Consider the following 22,732-nt stretch of genomic DNA (forward strand, 5'->3'; position numbering starts at 1 on the left):
TGGGAGCCATGAGCCACTGCACCCAGCCTTATCTGGTGTCTTTAACCAGTGTCTTGTAACATTTTATGGCTATCTATTGAAAGCAGTGAACATCTCCCCAGAAAACACTCATGCATATGAGTTTACTCCGGTATACATTTTGGGAAGTGAGACCCTGGAACCACACAGAGCCCCTGCTGGCTTCCTGGAGTGCTGTGGGAAGCCTGGTGGGGGTCTCCCCTAGAGAGCTGTCAGCAGGGCTGGGGGTCCCTTGTGTTAGATGACTTTGGTGGTGGGGGGTCAAGTTAGGGGAGGCAGGAAGTGAAGGAGCCACTCAAGAAAGGACAGCAGCAGTGTCCTGATACAAAGGCTGGGGGCTTAACCCCGGAAGCCAATTTGGGTGGTGACGGGGATGCACAGGGATGGTGAGATCACCCTGGGAGGGTAGACAGAGCTGCCAGAGTAGGGGGCAGGGTAGGGTGCTGCTACCTGAGGTGGGCCATAGAGCACATAGGTTGGGAGGTGTCCTGGGGCCATTCAGATGCCCACTGGACTCTGCGCCTCACCCGTACGTAATGAGCGGCAGAAGAAGGACTGAGATGGCAGTTGGCACAGCTGCCAGGGCAGGAGGGGTGTGGGTTCCACACGCTGGTGCTGGTGAGGGCATCTCATCTGCCCCACTTGGTGGGGCCGTCGGTCAGTGCTGCTGCATGGGCACACCAGGGTGCTGCTTGTCTTTACTGGAGTTGCTTGGAGGGTGGGTTGGGAGGTGAAAGGAGGACCACAGACCTGAACCACTCCAGCTGCCCAAATGCTGGATATGTAACCCAAAATGTGAAAAAAAAAAAAAACAACACTCTTTTAAGTAAGTGGATGTGAAAGTGAGCCAAGGCCTGATGCCACAGTCAGGGAGCAGGGAAGGCTCAGCATTGCTCACCCTCCTGTGGCATCACGTAAGGATGGGGGCTAGCAGGGAAAGGGTAGAGAAAACCCATGAGGCATGCACAGACCCTGGGAAGCTGGTGGAGCTGTGCTAATGTCAGCAGACCAGTGATCAAAGACCCAGGCCTTAGGGAGATTCCACAGACCTACAGTTTCTTTTTTCTTTCTTTCTTTTCTTTTTTTTTTTTTTTGAGATGGAGTCTCGCTCTGTCACCAGGCTGTGTGCAGTGGCACAATCTTGGCTCACTGCAACCTCCTCCCAGATTCAAGCGATTCTCCTGCCTCAGCCTGCCAAGTAGCTGGGACTAGAGGCACACACCACCATGCCTGGCTTATTTTTGTATTTTTAGTAGAGATGGGGTTTCGCCATGTTGGTCAGTCTGGTCTCAAACTCCTGACCTCAAGTGATCCACCAGCCTCAGCCTCCCAAAGTGCTAGGGTTACAGGTGTGAGCCACCGTGCCCCTCCTAAAGTTTCTTAAATACACTTTTAAAAGTAAACTTTAAATTTTGGAGTAGTTTCCAATTTCTGGAAAAGTTGCAAAGATAGCCAAGAGTGTTCCCTGGGGCCCTCACACCATATCCCCGTTGTTGATGTTTTATGTTACCAAGGTACGTTTGTTGTAGCTAAGAAGCCCACAGACAATCCTAAGCATTTAGGAGCTCCATCACCTGGTTTTAGGATGCAAAATGCTGACCGAACTAGGAGGTGCAGCTCCTCAGAGGGTGCACCTACAGTTCAACTGTCCCCCTCAGGAGCACGGTTGGGAAATGCCCACAGATGCACTGACGTGGTGGGGAATAGCCATCCACCAGTGCTCGTGCTTGGAAGGGCCCAAGTTATGGATGCTGGCGGAGGGGGCAGGCTTGAGTCTTGGGGTCTCCCACTGACTCCTGCCGTTGCCCCAGGCTGTTTCCTGACTGGGCACCGGCACACCCCTCCACACTCTGGTGCCACTGCCGGCAGGTGTACCTGCCCATGAGCTACTGCTACGCCATTCGGCTGAGTGCCGCGGAAGACCCGCTGGTCCAGAGCCTACGCCAGGTAGGACCTCATCAGGGAACAAAGTGAAGGCCTCTGGGGCTGGGACCCACAGGGCCTGGGGCTTCTGGAATCTAACCACACCTGTCCACTCACCTGGCGGCCCTGTGGAGTGGAGAGCCCTGTGATCAGAGCAGAGCCTCCACCTTCCTCCATCCTATAATAAACAGTGAGCAAGCTCTGCCCAGAGGGGACTTGTGCTATGGGACAGTCAGTAGCTGTAGCCCAGGGTTCCTGGGGGGACTTCCAGGACTCAAGGGATGCAGGAGGCAGATGTACACTGTGTCCCGTGGAAGCAGGCCCGAGGCGAGGTTTGAGTGCAGGATGTTTATCAGGCCTGCCGTGGGGAGGAAGGAGGGGCAGAGGGAGGAAATGAGCTTCTGGGCAGACCTGGGGCTTATGGAGCTGGGGAGCTCCTCAGAGCGGTCCTCCCATAGGGGGCCTTCATGTGCTCTCGGGGTCAGTTGCTGGAGGGACCCCCACCCAGGAAGGGACTGGCCCAGGGCCCTGAGGGCGGGTGGTGGGAGGCCATCCCTCCTGGTTTGAGCCAGGCCCACCAGGTGCCCCCAGGCCCCAGGGCTCAGGCACTGCCCCCACCAGGAGCTCTATGTGGAGGACTTCGCCAGCATTGACTGGCTGGCGCAGAGGAACAACGTGGCCCCCGACGAGCTGTACACGCCGCACAGCTGGCTGCTGCGTGTGGTATATGGTGAGTGCCTCCTGAGGGGCCGGCAGGGCAGCCCAGGGTCAGGGTGTCACCCACTCATTCACGCACTCATCCCCTGCCAGCGGCACTGGGCCACCTCTTCTGTGCCAGGCCCCAGGGGGTGGGATCTCATCACCCTGCCCCTCCACCCTGAGAACCAGCTGGTCTTCTACTCTCAGGAGTCCACCCTGTGCAAGGGTGTGTGGTAGGAGGTGTGGGGCAGCCCCTCCTGGGCAGGGAAAGAGGAGCTCAGAGACCAGGCCCGGGGGTGGGTGGGAGGGGGGAACCCTGGGGAAGGGCAAGTCCAGGTGCTGCAGTGCACGGGGCTCCAGGCTGAGGCCAGTGTCGTGGTGTCTGGCATCCATTGGCCCCCATCCCCTGCAGCGCTCCTCAACCTGTATGAGCGCCACCACAGTGCTCATCTGCGGCAGCGGGCCGTGCAGAAGCTGTATGAACACATTGTGGCGGACGACCGATTCACCAAGAGCATCAGCATTGGCCCGGTCAGTGCCCCTGCCCGGCCTCTGACTGCAGCCCCTGGGGGTTGAGGTCCGGAAGTGAAGTCCTGGCGGCCGGGCTGTGAGCTAGGAGTGGGGTTTCCTGGAGCCTGGTGCACCTCCATTTGGGAGGTGGCCCTCTGATCGCACAAGCGTTTGAGGGCTTCTGTCCTGGACCCCTGCACGCCCAGCTCAGTGAAGTCCCACCACACTTGACCCTCCCTTCCGTCCCCCACCGGCTCTTGTCCTCAGTGTGCCTAGACACTCTCCTGGAGGCCCCTCCCTGAGATCTTGCTGGCTAGCTGGCTAGCTGGGAGGGGTGCTTTTTCCTCACTTGGTTCCCTCGGAATTCCTCTCCCCAAATTGTTCATCATTCGCCATTCTCCCATGGGGTTTAGACATGCCCAGGGTGGGTGGGGGTAGCAGGGTCCTTGGGTTCCACTCCTGATTCCTCCTGCCTAGCTAGGGACTTGGAGCTCTCGCCTCTGTGGGGCCTGCAGGGGGCCAGGTGTGGCCAGTTCAGGGACCTTGGAGGGTGCAATCCCCGGGCTGTGCTGGTGCAGGGCCGCCTCCTGACAGCAGGCCCTGGGCTGTGCTGTAGCTGTGCGCGTAGCTGCTGTGGTGTAGTGGGTTGGCTAGGGCGTTCTCTGGACATACCCAGGTGGCACTGGGCCACTGAGTCCCACCCTGACACTGCATCTCGGGTTTTCTGGGCCTCATGCCACCTCAGTGAATCACAGATCCTGACTGACCCTGCAGCGGATCCCTTGTTTTCTGCTCAGCAGTGATGTGGTTCTTTGTGGGTTTTGGTTTAATCCCATATAGAGCACATCTGTACTAAACGCATTAGAAACATGCTTGCAATTGGATCTTGACTTGTGAGATCCGTAAGTTAAAAGTTGGGGGCCTCTGGAACATTCTGTTCTGAGGAAGAAGGGGGGCAAGTGGTCCCTACTGCTACAGTCCTGTCTTCACATCTCTTCCTGGGCCCCTCAGGCCCTGTCCTCTGTCCCCTGTGTTGTTTCTAAGGCACCTGGTAGCCCATGCCCCCTGGCTCCTCCTGGAACCCCTCGCTTCTCCCTGATGGAGTGCCGCTCCCTCCTCACACCCTAAGCCAGGCTGTGGCCTCGGCCGACACTGCCTCTGAGTCGGGTCCTGGGGACACAGTTGTTGCCCAACCTCGCTCAGGAAATGCCTGTTAGAGCAGAAGGCCCCCGTCCTGGCCCTGAGTGAGCTGCACAGGACCTTGTACGTGGGGGCTGCTGTGGGTCTGGACACGACCTTGTCCCTGGAGGCTGCTGTGGGTCTGGAGCAGAGCCCTGACGGGGCTGTCTCTCCTGCAGATCTCGAAAACCATCAACATGCTTGTGCGCTGGTATGTGGACGGGCCCGCCTCCACTGCCTTCCAGGAGCACGTCTCCAGAATCCCGGACTATCTCTGGTGAGTGTGGCTGGGATGTGCTGGTGGGGCCTCTCACGAAGGCTGGATCTGAGCCCCGGCTGCGTCCCAGTTGAGGGGGCCCCCACGGTGCCATCTGGGAATACTGCCAGGGAATACCACCAGGAACCAGCAGTGTCAGGGCTTGTGGAAGCCACTGAGGGTTGTCTTTGAATTGGAAGATTTGCCACCCAGTGGAAGCGTGGGGTGTTCCCAGAAGGTAGAGTGAGGAAGGGGGTGGTAGGTAGCAGGGCAGGTTCAGGTTGGCATCAGGGAAGCCTGTGGACAAGGGGAGCCTGTCAGCCATGGACTGTGCCCTGGAGGTGGGACCTGTGTCATGGAGGGCACAGAGCTGTCCCACGGTGCGAAGCTTCCGCTGTGCAGGCCTCTTCCCCTGGTCCCTCAGCACTGCACGAGGGCGGCAGGGCTGACGCAGCCTGGGGTGGGGGAGCCTCCCGCTGCCCCTTGTCTTGGGTGTGGCCCTTCTGGGTGAGTGTGTCCTGTCTTCCATAGAGTGTGGCCCTCACCCCCAGGAGCCCAGCAGCCCAGCTGGGGTGGCATCCAGGCCAGTGCCAGGCCTCGGGAGGGGACAGACGCCCTCTCTGGGACCCTCCTGAGTGCAGGGTCTGGGTAGCCAGCTGGGCTTCCAGCTTTCTCCTTGCACCTGACTTGGGCTTGTTTGTCCTCACAGGATGGGCCTTGACGGCATGAAAATGCAGGTAAGGGCTGCAGGACTGCGGCTGCCTGCTTCCTTTGCAGTCATGTCTACCCTTTATTATTTTTCCTTTGGGGTTCAGAAGTAACTCCTGGACCAGGTCCCGGCAGCGTGTGACTAGAGGCTGAGTCAGTCGAGGCCTCTGGCCGTGTCCCTGTGGGTGCCGTCGGTCTCTGTGGGTGCCCACCATTCTCAAATGTCTGTCTGCAGCTGTCCTGTTTGCTTTTTGCCGTGATGGTCGAGTGGGCTCAGCTGTGTAACGACAGACCCGGAGCGGCGGAAGCTCTCATCTTGTTACTGTGGCAGGAGGTGGCTCTGCTTAGTGAGGGCTTCTCCTCCATGCACTCTTAAGAGGCTTCTTCTTAAGGTCCTGGGTGGACAGGACAGGAGCCTGGAGGACCGTGGTGGCGTGTGGCCAGGCCTGGGAGCTCCCCACAGACTTGGCCTGAGTGGGCTGGAACCCAGTCATGAGGGGCACCAAGCACAAGGAGCGGGGAGGCCGGTGGATCCTGGCTGACCCTGGTCCTGTCCTGGCTCTGGGGGCCCTGTAGACCCCAGTCGTGTCCGACTGGGCTGAGCCTGCGCCCCTTTGTGTGTGTCAGAAGCCCAGACAGTGTTGCCCTGTGTCTTGTGGTCTAAGGAGGGTCACGCCCTGCGGTGCCTGTCTTCTGTCCCCCACCTGGTTCAGGGTGGAAATGTGGAGTCTCCAGAGGTGTCCTGGGTGTCACATTTGGGATGGATACACATGGGCCCAGCACTGCCCACCCCAGGGCTACCCTTGGTGCCAGGTGCCCCCAGCCACGAGCTTTTACCCAGCTGGCCTTGAGCTCCCCAGAGGCTCCCTAGACACTGTCCGTGTTTTGTGAAAAGGTTTTCAAAACGCATGCAAAGTGGAGGTGAGTAACAAGCCCTAGAGCAGGCCCTGGCCTCCCTGCCCCTCCCTGTCCAGCCCTCCCGCAGCACCGACTCATCAGTGCACCTCAAGCTGATGAGGATGTCTGTGCTTTCACAAAATTGCTCTGAGGTTGTCACACCCAACAAACTTATGATGGTTCCTGAGTGTAGTCCTCACGTTGTGGCTGGTGTGTGTGAATCAGGATTCAGGCCAGGCCCGCACAGGCCTTTGGTTGTTGGTCTTTGAGCTCTTGTTAGTCCAGCCGTCTCTCGTGGTCTTTTCTCCTCCTGGAAGGTTTGTCCCTGAAGGGCTTCACATTCCAGATCTGACTGGTTGCTCCTTCTGTTCCCTGAGTTTTTGTAAACTGGCCAGGCCCTGAGGCTTGATCCCATTGTGTTTCTTTGGCGAGAATGCTTTTCTGGTGGTCCCTGCCTTGTCCCTCCAGTGCACGATGTCTGGATGCCTCTGCCACACACCACCCCCCGCCCGGTCCCCATGTCTGTCTTGGTTAGTGCCCAGCTCTGTCTCACTAGGGTTTGGTCACCGGCCCTTTGAACTGAGACCAGACTGTGTACCTGTGAGCCCAGCTCGGGGTGAAATTTGAGGTGGGGCCTTCCCAGCCCTGTGCAGAATTCCCATCACCTCCAGTTGTACTCAGAAATGGGGGTCATTGGCCGGGTGCGGTGGCTCACGCCTGTAATCCCTACGCTTTGGGAGGCCAAGGTGGGCGGATCACAAGGCCAGGAGATTGAGACCATCCTGGCTAACATGGTGAAACCCCGATGCTACTAAAAAATAAAAAATTAGCTGGGCGTGCTGGCAGGATCCTGTAGTCCCAGCTACTCTGGAGGCTGAGGCAGGAGAATGGCGTGAACCCAGGAGGCGGAGCTTGCAGTGAGCTGAGATCGCGCCACTGCACTCCAGCCTGGGCAACAGAGCGAGACTTCATCTCAAAAAAAAAAAAAAGAAATGGGGTCATTTCCAGGCATCACCATGTCTGAGGTGTGCCGCTGTCATTGGGTGAGAGCAGCTGGATGCTCTATGTGTAGGTGCTGGAGTCTCTGAGGGATCGTCCAGTCCTAGAAGTGTCCTCAGAGGGACACTGTCCTGCCTGGTGGCCCATGAAGAAAGGGAGGGCTCTCCGAGTCTCCCCGACCTGTGTCTGCCTGCAGGGCTCAGCCTTCTCTGAGGCCCTTGTCAGCCATGAGGGGTGCCCAGGGCTCAGAGCCTGAGGCTGAGCGTTGGCTGGGTGGGAGCCCCCACACCCGGCCCTCAGGCGCCCATTGGATCCTGGAGGCAGTGGCTGGGAGTGGGAGGGGCTGCACCTGCTGCTGTAACACCGTCCTTTGTGTGTAGGGCACCAACGGCTCACAGATCTGGGACACCGCATTCACCATCCAGGCTCTGCTTGAGGTTCGTGGCTCCTCTTTTCTCAGCCTCAGCTGACCTTCCTGTGCACGTGAGCCCATGCATCCACCTGAGGGCAGCACTGCTGGCCACACACTTGCCACTCCTTGATACTTCCAGTGACCTGGGCTCTGGCCTCTGGCTTCAGATGGTCGTGCTGTGGAGGGGCTGGGTGGGGGGCCTTGGGAGGGCAGGGGCTGGAGGCCGTGTGAGAAGGGGAGCCTGATGAAGGCTGTTTCTGAGAGTGCAGGCAGGAGTGGGACTCCAGGCTCTTCTTAGAACTGGAACTGCTCGGGCCAGTCACGGTGGCTCACACCTGTAATCCCAGCACTTTGGGAGGCCAAAGGCTGGTGGGGGTGGTGGATCACGAGGTTAGGAGTTCAAGACCAGCCTGGCCAAGATGGTGAAACCCCATCTCTACTAAAAATACACAAAAACTAGCCAAGTGTGGTGGTGGGCACCTGTAATCCCAGCTACTTGGGAGGCTGAGGCAGAGAATTGCTTGAAGCTGGGAGGTGGAGGGTGCAGCGAGCTGAGATTGTGCCACTGCACTCCAGCCTGGGCAACAGAGCGAGACTCTGTCTCAAAAAAAAAAAAAAAAAAAAGAACTGGAACTTTTTGTTCCAGTTTATTATGGGCATTCTCCAGCTAGTACTGGAGAAAAACAAGAGTGGATTTTTATGCTGGTGGGAATGAGGTCGGTGGGATTCTGAAGGTGTTTCTGGAGAGCCCTGAGGGCTGGGCCACACAAAGGGCCTGCCCACGCAGGGTGCTGGAGACCCTCTGGGCATAGATGCTGGCCAGGCGGGTGGGTGCTGGCATCCATAAATGGTCTCTTCTGCGCCCTTCCATCTTCAGTCATATCTCATGGACTTTTGCTTTTTTGTCTTTAAAGGTAAGTGCAGCAAGAAACCCTGGCACTCTCTGGAGACATCTGCCAGTTTGATTCTGGTTCCCAGTGGGGGCAGGATGTGGCCACGACCATCAGGAAACCATCTCAGCCATGCTGGCCATGCAAGGGCAGCTGAGCCTCTCTGTCCTGCTGTCTCTTCCAGGCGGGTGGGCACCACAGGCCCGAGTTTTCGTCCTGCCTACAAAAGGCGCATGAGTTCCTCAGGCTCTCGCAGGTGAGGCTGGTGCCTGGGGCTCTGAGGGGGCTGAAGAGGGGGATCAGGGCTGGGAGCTCCTGCAGGCAGAAGCGCCCACCTCACCTCCACCCTGCCCTATTTCCTGCACTGGTGTTTCAGGTCACCCCCACCCTCCCATCCCCTCCCTAGCCCCTGCTCCATCTACCAGTCCTCCTCGGGCTGGCCTCACCTGGGGCAGCTCTCTGAGGCCTGCAGGGTGCTGGGGGTGCTGGCAGTTTCTGCGTCCTGCTCATGTTGGAGCCACTGTGTGCAGGGGCCAGGCACGGGCAGGGGCTGTGTACCCTGAGCTGCACAGCCTACATGGCACCTCCATGTCTCTGAAGCACCTTCTGCCCATGGAGGTGACGCCAGCCTGTGGACTTTCCCTCCTGAGACTGTTTGCAGCAAAAGCCCCGGTCCATCCTGCCAGATCAGCTGCCCACAGACCCTGCCCGAGCCCCTGGTTTGACCTCAGTGTCTCTCACACGTGCCTGCACCCCAGTCTGCAGCCACAGTCATCCCATACATGCGCCCTCCCATGTCTCCCACCCCCTGTCCCGGCCACAGCCTCAGCCAGTGTCCCTCTGCCCCCCAGCCCCGTCTCCCTCCCTTCAGCTCTCACCAGGACACTGTTCTGCAGGGCTTCTGGGTCTTCCTGGCCTCCGTGTGGCCAAGGCTGGCACCCATCTTGGGCTCAAGCAGAGGCGGGGCATTGTCCTGCTGTGCCTGCCCCAACGGCGGCCTGCTTCTGCTCCTGCCTCCTGCCTAGGACTTGCCCTGGGTGATGGGGACTTGGGGTGGCTGACTGAACCCTGCTGCACTCCAGGCCTCTTCCCTTCTCACTGAGGTGAGAGAGGCAGCCCAGGAGCTGAGGTCCACGGAGCTGGGGTTGTTCAGGAGGCAGCGGGGGCCCCTGGCACAGAGCATGCCGGCAGAGACCTGGGCCCCCTCCCTGCCTTCTGGCCAGTGGGGAGATCACAGGGAAGTCAGATGCTGACTCCCAGTCCCGTCTGGGCTGGTTTCAGCCCTCGCTGGCCAGTCACGTTTCCTAGCAGCTGTGGGTGGTGAGCTGAACAGGTGCGGGCCCTCGGGCGCCTCGCAGCACTAGTGGCTGTGGCCGGCAGAGTAAGCTCCCAGGCACGTTCTGCCTCTCCACTCCTGCCCAGTCTGTCTCAGTGATGTCCCAGATGGGGACGTCCTGTGGTGACGTGTTCTCTGCTTCCACATTTGCCCTCGATGCTGCCCAGGTCCCAGATAACCCTCCCGACTACCAGAAGTACTACCGCCAGATGCGCAAGGTATGCGGGAGCCAGCCCCATCCTTGCCCCATCCCCCAGGGGAGGCCGCCCTCAGCAGGGTGGGTCCTTTCCTCTGAAGGGGGGCTCCTCCCTGGGGGACTCCTCCCTTGGCGTCTTTGGGTGTCCTGCTGCGGTAGATGCCTGGCGTAGGGGCTTATGCCTCATGTTGCTGAGCTGCCTGGCACATGGGGGCACAGTTGGCTTGCACACACGGCCGTGCCTCAGAGCGGTTCTGGTGGTCACGGCACACACAGGCTTCAGAAGGACAGCCGAAGTGTAGCCAGTGTGTCCGGGGAAGGCAGAGGAAAGAAGTAGACCTCAGAGCCGGTGTGGGCTGTGACGACAGGTGCAGGCTTGAAATTAGGCATGGACACAGCTGCAGCTGCCTGTTTACAATGGGGGTGAGGGGCACCTGGGCCCCATCCTGTCCGTCGTGAGATCTGCAGGTGTTGAGGGTGTGAGCTGCACCCCTGAGGGTCCCTGTGCTGGATCTGGAGGTCTGTCTGGATGTACCCAGCTTGGGGCCCTGGCTGCACCCACACCTTTGGTGGATGGGCCCCTGCCCTCACCGGGTGCTCTGTGGTGGGGAGGGATGCGTGCGGCTGTGGGGAAGTTCTGAGGACTGGGGTGTGGACACCCTCAGCCTGGGGTCACGGCTTGTGCTCTGCAGGGTGGCTTCTCCTTCAGTACGCTGGACTGTGGCTGGATCGTTTCTGACTGCACGGCTGAGGCCTTGAAGGCTGTGCTGCTCCTGCAGGAGAAGTGTCCCTATGTCACCGAGCACATCCCCCGAGAACGGCTGTGCGATGCTGTGGCTGTGGTAAGGCTGTGGTCCCAGCAGCCCTGTCCATACCTCGTGTCCTGCAGATGAGCTGCGTGCTCACTTCCGCTCCTGTGGGCTCCAGCCCAGCACACACTCCGGCCAGGCCGTGGGAGCTTGTCCTTGGATGGTGTCTATATGTGGAGAACAGTGAGCTCTGGTTGGGCCCCTAGGGGCCTTGCTGGGCTGTGTGCACAGGGCCCTGCACTGCGGAGCTGGTGTCTAGCCCAGCCGCCGATACTTGCGGGAGCCGGTGTGGCCCCCAAGGTTTCTCTCTGGTGGTTTCCACTGGGTGTCTGAGGAAGGAATTTGTTGGTTTTGGTGCCACATCCTTTCAGCACATCTGGCTTTTGTGTGTGTTTCCCAGTGGAGACCCCTATTCTGGCAGCACACACTTGGTTTCTAAGTCATGGGCACGTGTGGGGGCATGTTCCCTGGTGGCTGTGCATGGAGGCCCTGATGAATGAGGTTGCAGCTGCTGTTTGGGGCACCCGAGGGCTTGGTTAACGTGGAAGTCGGCTCTCCGCCCTGTTCCTGCACCGTCGGTTGTCAGCCCTAGTGTTGCCTCTAGAGAGTTCCGCTGTGGCCTGGATGCCTGTGTGTGCTCAGCACGTGGCCTGGGCACCTGTGTGTGCTCAGCACGTGGGCGAGTTCTGGGGTGCGGTCTGTGATTTCAGCTGCTGAACATGAGAAATCCCGATGGAGGGTTCGCCACCTACGAGACCAAGCGTGGGGGGCACTTGCTGGAGCTGCTGAACCCCTCAGAGGTCTTTGGTGAGTGGCTGGCCAGCACTGCGGTACCCAAACCTGGGGGCCAGCTTTTCCCCCTTGCCCGAGGCTGCAAGGGCCCAGGTTCACCGGCAGATCTTTCTGGAGCCCTCCCTCAGCCCAGGCTGTTCTGCACTCCTCCATCCCCGGGGGTGGCAGGATCCTTGTGTTGTGGATAGGAGGGCATCACGTCAGACCTAGGGGACAGTGGAGGGTTCCAGTGAGATCCACAGCCTGGGCTGGTTCCTGCTCAGTCCACAGGGCTTGTGTTCTATGGAGGCTGCTGTGCATCCAGAGCGCCTACAGGGAGGTGTCTGTGGGGACTGTGGGGACCCATGCCATAGGCAGTAGGCTGCTGTGTGTGCATGGTTGCCACTGTGCTGGTCTTGGGGAAGGATCTCAGCCCTGGTCCACCTCTGGGCACCTCACATACCCGCCTTCCTGGTCTCCTCCACATCACACATGGCTTTTTGGGGTGGGGTCGCAGCTTTCTGCTGTATTCCCCTCATCTTCGCTCTCACGTAGCACGGGTGTGTGTCCTGGGCCAGCCAGTGTTTGCTCTGGAGGTTGGTCAGGGAGGCAGTGTTCAGGCCCGGGCTCACTGCAACACTCTTGCTTGTTGTAATAGCGCGTGAGCTGCAGGCCCTGGGCAGCCAGGGTGAAACTCAACACTTGGTGCTTCCCTCCCTTTCCCAGGGGACATCATGATTGACTACACCTATGTGGAGTGCACCTCGGCCGTGATGCAGGCGCTTCAGTATTTCCACAAGCATTTCCCGGACCACAGGGCAGCAGAGATCAGGTAAGGAGGGCCTCAGCCCAGGATGCTCTGCCACTCAGTGTGGGGGCTGCCAAGTCGGGGGCCAAGACCCAGATGCATCGTTCTGTAACACAGGCCCCTGGCGGCCCATCTCAGAAACGAAACTCATGGAAACATGCAAGAGGCTTCAGATGTTGTGGAATCCAGTCATATGCCCTAAAGTATACAAAATATCTGTTAGGGGCTCAGAATAGCACAATTATAATACAAAAATGGATTTTCTCTCTCTTTTAATAATGTTAAGAAGACATCACATACCTAACTCCACCGATGTCCCAGTAGCGGTTTTTAAGTCACCTTTTCTGTTGAAGGGTAGCAAGTATTCAGAAAAGTGTACGGGTTGATCTTGAAGCAAACAGGAAGCGAACAGTGCCAGCATTAGACATGGTGATGCCACCAGAGCCCTCAGCCCTCCCGATGACAGGGCCGCGCACATGCCTGCCAGGTCGTGGGTTTCTGTTGCTCGCTTTGAACCTTGTCTAGGTGGACTCCTGAGGTGTGGAATTCATGTTGTCTTCTCTTGCTCTCCTGCTTGTGGTTAGTCAGGTGGCCCAGGTAACAGCAGCGTTCTCTCCCTCGGGCCTTCGGTTGAACACAGATGCTGCACTATCCAGCTGCCTGTTCTCAGCACCCAGGAGGATTTCAGTCTGGGTTATTATGAAGTGTCTACTGTGAACACTCTTGTACTTATCTTTTGAGGGCACTTGGGTACCCATTTCTCGTGGTCACGTACCTAGGAGTGGCATTGCTGTGTTAGAGGGTACGTTATAGGGTATGTGATTTTTGTAGGTTCTTTATCCTATTACGATTACATTTTTTTACTTTTGTTAAACCTGGTGTAGACTCACCTTGGTCACAATGCACTGTCCTTTTTATATATTGCTAGATTCAATTTGAAGAATATTTTGTTAGGATTTTAGCAACTCTGGTTACAAGAGACACCGGTCTTTAATTTTTTTTTTCTTTATAATGTTTTTGTCAGGTTTTCCTGTTAAGATGATGCTGGACTCAGAAAAGCAGTTGGAAAGTGCTTTTAAAATACTCTTTGGAAGAATTTATATAATATTCATAATCTTTCTTCCCTAAATGTTTGGGAAAAATTACCGGAAATGCCAGTTGGGCCTGGAATTTTCTTTGAGAAAAGGTTTTAAATTAGAAGTTCAATTTCTTTCTTTTCTTTTTTTTTTTTTTTTTTAAGATGGGTTCTAGCTCTGTCACTCAGGCTGGAGTGCGGTGTAATTTATTTAATAGTTTATAGGACTGAGCAGATTTTCCATTTTTTTTTTTTTTTTTGAGACGGAGTCTCGCTCTGTCGCCCGGGCTGGAGTGCAGTGGCGCAATCTCGGCTCACTGCAAGCTCCGCCTCCCGGGTTCACGCCATTCTCCTGCCTCAGCCTCTCCGAGTAGCTGGGACTACAGGCGCCCGCCACCACGCCCGGCTAATTTTTTTGTATTTTTAGTAGAGACGGGGTTTCACCGTGGTCTCGATCTCCTGACCTCGTGATCCGCCCGCCTCGGCCTCCCAAAGTGCTGGGATTACAAGCGTGAGCCACCGCGCCCGGCCAGATTTTCCATTTTTGTATCAGTCTGGGGAGTCTTCCCATTTCCACTCAGCTTTATACAGATTCGCGCAAAGTTGTTCAGTGTCCTCTTGGATGGCACTGAGCCCAACGTTGACGTCCTCTTCTTCCTTCTGAGAATCTTATACTGATCTTTTGAAAAAAAAAAAAATCTTAGTCTTTGATTCTGTTTTTAAAGAGACTTTATTTTCGGTTTCATCAATTTCTATTGTTTGTTATTTTCTTTCTTAATTTTTTTGAGACGGATTCTTGCTCTATTGCTCAGGTTGGAGAGCAGTGGCGTGATCTCAGTTCACTGCAACCTCCGTCTCCTGGGTTCAAGCGATTCTCCTGCCTCAGCCTCTTGAGTAGCTGGGATTACAGGTGCTCACCACCACGCCTGGCCAATTTTTTGGCATTTTTATTAGAGACAGGGTTTTACCATGTTGGCCAAGCTGGTCTTGAACTCCTGACCTCAGGTGATCCGCCTTCCTTGGCCTCTCAAAGTGCTGGGATTACAGGTGTGAGCCACCACACCGGCCTTTGTTATTTTCTTTCTCCTTTATTTTTCTAACTTGAATACTTAGATATTTGATTTTCAGGCTTTTATTGAAATATGCACTTGAGGCTATAAATGAGTTTTGATATATCATTCAATTAAATGTGTTTTCTGGTGCTTGCTGCGGTAGCACAGATACTAAAAGTGTTTTCTGTTTCTACTGTTCTTCTCAGGCCCATGAGTTATGTGGGAGTATGCTGCTTCATTTACAATCTGAGAATGTTCTGGTGTGGTTTTTTTGGAAGCCGTGGATGGCTTCACAGGTGCAGCTAGGAGGGCACTGTGTTCAGGGTCTTCCCTTGGCCATGGCCATGCTGCTCTGCGGCGTGAAGTGGACGTGAGTTGTCCTCAGCCACATTTAGAGAATTGGCCTTTTAAAAAATAGATCATCTTTTAAAAATCACTGTAATAAAAGTAAAGCAGGTTCTTTGCAAACAAGACTTGCAAAATACAGAGAAGTGCAAAGAAGAAGCTAAGTCGCCCCTCCTCGCCCTTGAAGGAGAATCTGCTGTTGCTGTTTGGTCTCCACATTTCCATGGCGGCTTGCTGCCCCTTTCACGCCTGGACCACTTTGTGCCTGGTGAGGTTTCTGAAAGCCCCACCATTGGGCGCACTCCTCCAGCACGAGCAGTAATGGCACAGGTGTGTGTCTTTTTACTCAGTACCCTCTGGGTTATTTCTCAGTTTTCGTTGTTGTTTTTTAGCTTTTCCCCATTTTAACCTTAACTGGTATTTTCTTGTTAAATATTTATTCATGACCATTATTATTCCCTAGAGCCACATGGCTTGGGGTCCGCCTGCCTGGGTCAGCCCCCATCCCTGCCCCTTCTGGCTGTCTGACCTGGCCTGGTGACTTCTCTTCTCTGCTCATCTCTCTCCCTGCCTGGGTGGGCAAGAGTACAGCCTCACAGAGTGGTGGGATTATGTGAGATGCCGCAGGGAAGCACATGTCAGCTGTTGTCACTGTGTAGAACAATGAGTCCCGGATGTGGCCCGCAGGGGAGCATTGGTGACTTAGTCACGGGTTTCCTCTGCATTTCTTTGGTGACTTCCAAGCTAGAACATTTTTTTTTGTTTATTTGTTTCAAGCAGGGTCTCACTCTGTTACCCAGGCTGGAGTGCAGTAGCAAAATCATGGCTCACCACAGCCTCAAATTCCTGGGCTCAAGCAATCCTCCCACCTCAGCCTCCTGAGTAGCTGGGACTACAGGTGCATACCATCACCCGTGGCTAATTTTTTAAATGTTTCGTATTTTTTAAATGTTGCTCAGGCTGGTCTCGAACTCCTGGGCTCGAGCAATCCTCCCACCTCTGCCTCCCCAAATGCTGGGATTACAGAGTGAGCCACCACACCCAGCCATTTTTAAAATTTTCACCAGGATGTTTTTTCTTTCATTTTGAAGCACAGTAAGTATTTGTGTATTATGTTACAGATATTTCCCCCTCAATTTCTTTGTTCTTTTTATCTCTTTAGGGAGTATGAACATAATTTTTTAACTTTTAAATAGTTAAATATATTAGTCTGATTTTTATGTTAAGATTTTAAACTTGCCAGCGCAGTGGCTCACGCCTGTAATCCCAGCACTTTGGGAGGCCGAGGCAGGTGGATCACAAGGTCAGGAGATCGAGACCATCCTGGCTAACACAGTGAAACCTCGTCTACTAAAAATACAAAAATTAGCTGGGTGTGGTGGCAGGTGCCTGTAGTCCTAGCTGCTCGGGAGGCTGAGGCAGGAGAATGGTGTGAACCCGGGAGGCGGAGCTTGCAGTGAGCTGAGATGGTGCCACTGCACTCCAGCCTGGGCGAGAGTGCAAGACAACGTCTCAAAAAAAAAAAAAAAAAAGATTTTAAACTTACCTGGAGAGTTTTTGAGATACAGTTTGGAGTTGCCAGTTACTTTAACACTATTTATATGGAATATTCTATTTTACTACACAGACTTAAATTCTCCCCTAAATTCACAAATTTATAGAAAAGTTACAAAAATAGTGAAAAGTGCTCCTGTTTACTCTGACTAGGATTCTTTAGTGGGTGGCACCCTACCCTGAGGGCTTCATGACCTATCCTTCCTCATGATCCAGGCTCTACCCTCAGGGCTTCATGACCTGTCCTTCCTCATGATCCAGGCCCATTCTTTCTTGAACCATTGGAGAGGAATTTGCAGATAGGATGTACCCCTAACTGCCTGAGTATTTCTTAGCAGGTGTATTCTTTTGTGCAAGTGTAAGTCAGAATTGTAATGTTGATGAAGTACTAATCTGCAGGCCTAATTGTTCCAATAATGTCCTTTATGGCAAAATTTTCCCTCAAGCTTTAATCCAGTATCATGGGTTGCATTTGTTTATTTTTAATTATTTTTCTTTTCTTTTTCTGTTTTCCTTACCCTTCTCACTGTGCACGTGGGTTGCATTTAGTTATCACATTGACACCCTTTTAACCTGGAATAATTCCTTAATCTTTCCTTGTGTTCGATGACTTTGTGATTTTTGAATTGTTCAGCAAGTTATTTTGTAGAATATCCTCAGTGTTTTTTTTTCTGGTGTCTCGTGATTAGATTCAGGTTATGAAGTTGTACATTTTTGTCAGGAAGATTGCAGAAGAAATGGGGCCTTCTCCTGCACCTTACCAGGAAGCACGTGTCAACTTTGATCCCTTGATTAAGGTGATGACCACTATACTTAGTTTCTCCACTATGAAGTTACTTTTTTTTTCTTTATGGGGAGACAGTTTTAGACTATGTAAATGTCCTATTTCTCATCATACTTATACCTGTTAGTGTTAGCATTTGATGATGATTCTTGCCTGAATCAATTATTTGCATAATACTTACGAAATTATCATTCCTTCCATATGTATTAGTTGGTGTTCTTCCAAAAGCTTTTCCTTTGCCTCTGTTTATTTACTTATTTATCACTGTGGACTCATAGATTCTTATGCAATTGATTTTGATTCTGATCTCATAGCTAGACAATTTTGCTAAACTTCTAAAAAAATTTATGTACTTTATCTTTTATAGCAGCTTTAAATTTACAGAAAATTTGAGTGGAAGATGCAGTGTTCCCATAAAGCTGCTAACTCCTCGCACTTTCCATCAATACTGTATTTAGTATTGTCCCCAGTACTAACATCTTGCATTAAAGTGGTGCATTTGCTACAGTTGATAAGTCAACATTCATAAATTATTATCGTCCAGAGTCCATTGTTTACATTCAGGTTCCTCTTCATGTTGTTCATTCTGTGGTTTCACAGATGTGTGATGCATGTGTCCACCACTGCAGTGTCACACAGGATTTCACTGCTCCACAGTCCTCTGCACTGTCCCCGCCTCTGGAACCCCTTAGTAGCAAACACTGATATTTTTACTGTCTCCATAGTTTTGCCTTTTCAGACTGACCTCACTTAGTAATAAGCATTTAAGATTCCTGAGTCTCTTTCTATGGCTCAATAGCACATTTCTTTTTAGTGCTGAATAATATTCCATTGTCTGGATGTACCACAGTTTATTCATTCACCTACTAAGGTGAATGTCTTGCTTGCTTCCAAGTTTTGACAACTATGAATAAAATTGCTATCAATATTAGCGTGCACGTAAGTTTTCAGCTCATTTGGGTAAATGCCAAGAAGCGTGATTGCCGGGTCCTATGGTAAGAGTGTGTTTAGTTCTGTAAGAAGCTGCCAAACTGTATCTTAAGTGGCTGCACGTTTGCGTTTCCACCAGCAATGATGAGCATTCTGTTGCTCCACATCCTCACCAGCATTTGCTGTTGTGTTTTGGGTTTTAGCCTTTCTAAGAGGTGTCTGTAGTGGTATCTCCTTGTTTCAATTTGCAATTCCCTAATGACATTATGTTAAAATCTTGTTATATAGTTATTTGCCATCTGTATATCTTTTTCAGTGATGTGTCCTTTAAAGTCTTTGGCTCATTTTTAAATTAAGTTTTCTTATTGTTGAGTTTTAGTTCTTCATATATTTTGCCTGCCAGTCCTTTATCAGATGTGTCTTTCGCAAATATTTTCTGCCTGTCTGTGTCTTGTCTTTTCATTCTATTAACAGTATCTTTTGGAGAGCCAGTTTTCATTTCAAGGAAGTCCAGCTTATCAATGTATCGTGTTTTCATTTCAATGTTTTCATTTCAAGGAAGTCCAGCTTTCATGTATCATGTTTTTGGTGTTGTATCTAAAAAGTTACTGCCAAGCCCAAGGGTACCTAGATTTTTTCCTGTGTTATATTCTAGGATTTTTTAAGTTTTGCATTTTACATCTAGGTCCATGATTCATTTTGAGTTAACTTTTGTGAAGGGTTTATGGTTCGTGTCTAGATTTTTTTTTTTTGGCATGAGGATGTCCAGTTGTTTCGGCACCATCTGTCAAGAAGACTCTTTTTGGGTCTTTTTTTGCCTTTGTTTCTTTGTAAAAAATCAGTTGACTGCATTTGCATGGGTCTATTTCTGAGCTCTCTGTTCTGTTCCATTGATCTGTTTGTTCTCGCCAGTCCCACACTGTCTTGGTTCCTGTAGCTCTGCAGTAGGCCTTGAAGTTGGTTACCATCAGTGTTCTCACTTTAGTGTTCTCTTTCAATAGTGTTTTGACTATTCTGGGTTTTTTTCCTTCTCCATATACATTTTAGAATCAGTTTGTCGATAGTTTACAAAATAACTTGCTGAGACTTTGGTTGGGATTACATTGAATCTGTAGCTCAAGTTGGAAAGATCTTTTATTTCTTTCATCAGAATTTTGTAGTTTTCATCGTATCTTGTACATATTTTGTTGTTTATACCTAAGGATTTCATTTTTTTTGGTGCTAATGTAAATGGCATTGTGTTTTAAATGTCAAAATCTAATTGTTCATTGCTGGTAGGAAAACAATTGACTCTTTTTTTTTTTAAGGGATGCAGTCTTACTCTGTTGCCCGGGCAGAGTGCATTGGTGCCATCATAGCTCACTGCAGCCTCAAACTCCTGGGCTTAAGGAATCCTCCTGTCTCAGCCTCCTGAGTAGCTAGGACCACAGGCATGTGCCACTACGCTCAGCTAATTTTTAAATTTTTTTTAGAGATGGGATCTTGCTCTGTTGCCCAGGCTGGTCTCAAATCCCCTGTCTGCTTTGAGATGATTATATATTTGTGTCCTTTGTTAATTTAGAGGATTATTATGGATTTTTCTAATGTTAAGACACCTTTGTATTTCTGAGATAGACCTTAGTATTGGTCTATATTTAAGACAGTGTTCAGTTTCTCAGTTGTTGTTTAAAATGAGACGGAGTCTCACTCTGTCTCCCAGGCTGGAGTGCAGTGGCACAATCTCAGCTCACTGCAAGTTCCGCCTCCTGGGTTCACGCCGTTCTCCTGCCTCAGCCTCCCGAGTAGCTGGGACTACAGGTGCCTGCCATCATGCCCAGCTAATTTTTTGTATTTTTAGTAGAGACGGGGTTTCACGATGTTAGCCAGGATGGTCTCGATCTCCTGACTTCGTGATCCGCCTGCCTCGGCCTCCCAAATTGCTGGGATTACAGGCATGAGCCGCCGCACCCGGCCAGTTTCTCAGTTTTAATTTAGAGTTTTGCATCTGTGTTCATGAGTGAGCCTGAAATTTTCACTTTTCCATATCTTATTTCTCTGGGTTCCTAGAATGAGCTAGAGTGTGTTCCTCCTTTCTATTCTCTGGAAGAGTTTGTGTGAGATTAGAATGAGTGTGTCTGATAATTTAGTTGCATTCATTTATAAAATTCCTAGGCCTAGAGTTTTTTTTTCTGGGAAAAGTTTACATTTTGACTCATTCTTTTAGTAGTTTTAGGACTGTTTAGGTTCTCTATTTCTTGATTGAGGCAGTTTTGATAAGTTAATTTTTCTAATTTGTAGATTTTTTCTCTAAGTTTGCAAATGTAATACATAAAATTTTCTCATCATTTCTCACCGTATCTGTAGTTCTATCCTTTTATTGCTAATATTACTAATTTGTACTTTGACTGTTTGTATTCGTTATCTGTTGCCGAGTAACAATATTGGTACAAACCTGGTGGCTTAGAACAACACACATTGAATACTTCACCGTTTCTGTGTGTCAGAAGTCCAGGTGCGGCCTCCTGGGTCGTCCTCTGCCTCAGGGTCTCTCCGGGCTTCAGTCAGGGTCTTAGCCAGGACTCGGGTCTCCCCTGAGCTTGCAGTGAGGAAGGATCTGCCTCTGAGCACACAGGGTCCTCGGCACAATCCCATTCCTCAGCTGGAAGCTGCCGACTGCCGTCTGCTGCGGGGGGCATCTTCACAAAAGCGAGAAGGGAGAGTTGGTAGAGGGAGTCTGCTGGCACCATGGGAGTCGCGTTCACACAGACCTCGGTCCCAGGACCCACACCCGTCACCCCGGCCTCGATCTGCTGGTTAAAGACAAGTCCCACGTCCCACAGGGTGATACTGGAGTAGCCACTTCACTCCGACCTTTTCAGAGAACTGGTTATTTTTTGGAAATATCAGTTAGATCTAGGATGGGTCTTGTCTTCTGAATTTTTGTTTTCTCTCTAATTGATTTTTTCCTGTTTTTATTTAGTTCACTTTGTTGGGTTTGCTCAAGCCTGGGTCACTGGATCTCAGGGATACTGCTCCTGTTTGCAGCTGTGTCTGCAGGGGCTTCCCAAGGCCTTGCTTTCCCCTCACGTCCCTTTCTCGGACTCTGCCAATCCGCTTCCCGCTCTGGTGTCCTGTAGTTGCTTCTTTTTAAAACCCTCATCGGTCTGTGTAAACTGTTTATTTTTATGTGGTTTTTAAGGGAGACCATTCTCATTCTTTTGAGACCCTGTAAAGGGTGGAATTGGGATAGATAAACTGCCGTTTTACTGGAATGTTCACTGGACCAATCTCATGTGTTCCAGGGAGACCCTCACGCAGGGCTTAGAGTTCTGTCAGCAGCAGCAGAGGTCTGATGGCTCCTGGGAAGGGTGAGTGAGCCTCTGCCCGTGAGTGCAGACATGCATGGGATCCAGAGGTTTCCACTCTCACACACTGCGTTCATAAATGTTGGCTTGTATGTTGTTGCTGCACCAGAAGTTTCTGGAAGTGAGCTGCCAGCCCATGACTTCTGGGGGACCTCGTTCCTTTGTGGCATGCGTGGCCTTTGCCCCGGTGGAAATTGCTCAGTATGTTGCTGGGCGCAGCTGGGCTGCTGGGAGCGCGCTGTAGCCTGAGCGTGGCTATTCCCCTCCACCCTGTCTGCTTGCCCTTAGGGTCCAGCAGACAGAGCTGCTGTCTTCCATGGCCTTAATGCCTGAGGCACTGGAGTTGGTGGGCTGGCTGGGGCACGTGTGATTGTTGCAGAATGCGTGTTGTTTCACACACCGGCTGTGAACAGGGTGGAAGGGCTGAGGCTCTCCCTGTCTCCCTCCAGCTCCTGGGGAGTTTGCTTTACCTACGGCACCTGGTTTGGCCTGGAGGCCTTCGCCTGCATGGGGCAGACCTTCCAAGATGGGTGAGTGAGTGCCTTTCCTCTGGCGGGCGGGGGTTCTCAACCCAATGCTCTGTCGTGGGTGTTTTTTGCTTTGACATTTGGTTTTAGAGTTTGTTTGTTTGTTTGTTTTTGAGATGGAGTCTCGCTCTGTCAACTGGGCTGACATGCAGTGGCATGATCCTAGCTCACTGCAGTCTCAAACTCCTGGGCTCAAGCGATTCTCCCGAGTGGCTGGGACCACAGGTGCACGCCACCACCCCAGGCTAATCTTTTAAAACTTTTATGTAGAGATGGGGTCTTGCTGTGTTGCTCACACTGGTCTGGGCTCAAGCAGTCTTCCTACCTCGGCCCTCCAGAGCGCTGGGGTTACAGGCATGAGCCAATGTGCCTGGCCTGTTTTTAATATTTTTAAACAGTGAGATAAGATCCCCAGTTGAAATGAGGATGTTTCCCTGGTCCCACAGCTCTCTAGAGCTTCCTGACGTGTATGCTGGAGGGACGCTTCTGGCCTCCGGCCCCTCCAGGCACACAGATGCCTCCCAACCCTGAGTAGGAGGATTAGGGTCCAGGGCCCCGCTGGAGTGGGTTAGAAGGCAGGAGATCTCTGGCCCCAGCCCTGTCTCCAGTTGCCCCACTCTCTCAGCCCTGTCTCTAGCCGCCCCACTCTCCCAGCCCTGTCACCAGCTGCCCGACTCTCTCCCAGCCCTGTCTCCAGCTGCCCCGTTCTC

General features: G+C 52.4%; 1 protein-coding gene across 2 annotated transcripts in view; it reads left to right on the top strand.

The window, feature by feature from the left end:
• Positions 1-22,732, top strand: part of LSS (lanosterol synthase) — a 37,230-nt gene that overhangs the window by 9,469 nt on the left and 5,029 nt on the right. Inside the window, exons 7-19 of one of the 2 annotated variants that reach the window (XM_032174583.2) lie at positions 1,830-1,965; positions 2,563-2,671; positions 3,053-3,171; positions 4,509-4,606; positions 5,295-5,322; positions 7,570-7,626; positions 8,676-8,747; positions 9,995-10,045; positions 10,716-10,865; positions 11,543-11,639; positions 12,330-12,435; positions 21,433-21,498; positions 21,945-22,025. In XM_032174583.2, coding sequence (XP_032030474.1) covers positions 1,830-1,965; positions 2,563-2,671; positions 3,053-3,171; positions 4,509-4,606; positions 5,295-5,322; positions 7,570-7,626; positions 8,676-8,747; positions 9,995-10,045; positions 10,716-10,865; positions 11,543-11,639; positions 12,330-12,435; positions 21,433-21,498; positions 21,945-22,025 — 1,170 coding nt within the window. The remainder of the gene's footprint in view (positions 1-1,829; positions 1,966-2,562; positions 2,672-3,052; positions 3,172-4,508; positions 4,607-5,294; positions 5,323-7,569; positions 7,627-8,675; positions 8,748-9,994; positions 10,046-10,715; positions 10,866-11,542; positions 11,640-12,329; positions 12,436-21,432; positions 21,499-21,944; positions 22,026-22,732) is intronic. The other variant, XM_058427413.1, reaches the window with a different exon arrangement.

The sequence above is a fragment of the Hylobates moloch genome, unplaced genomic scaffold (assembly GCF_009828535.3).
Source record: "Hylobates moloch isolate HMO894 unplaced genomic scaffold, HMol_V3 SCAFFOLD_14, whole genome shotgun sequence".
NCBI lineage: Eukaryota > Metazoa > Chordata > Mammalia > Primates > Hylobatidae > Hylobates > Hylobates moloch.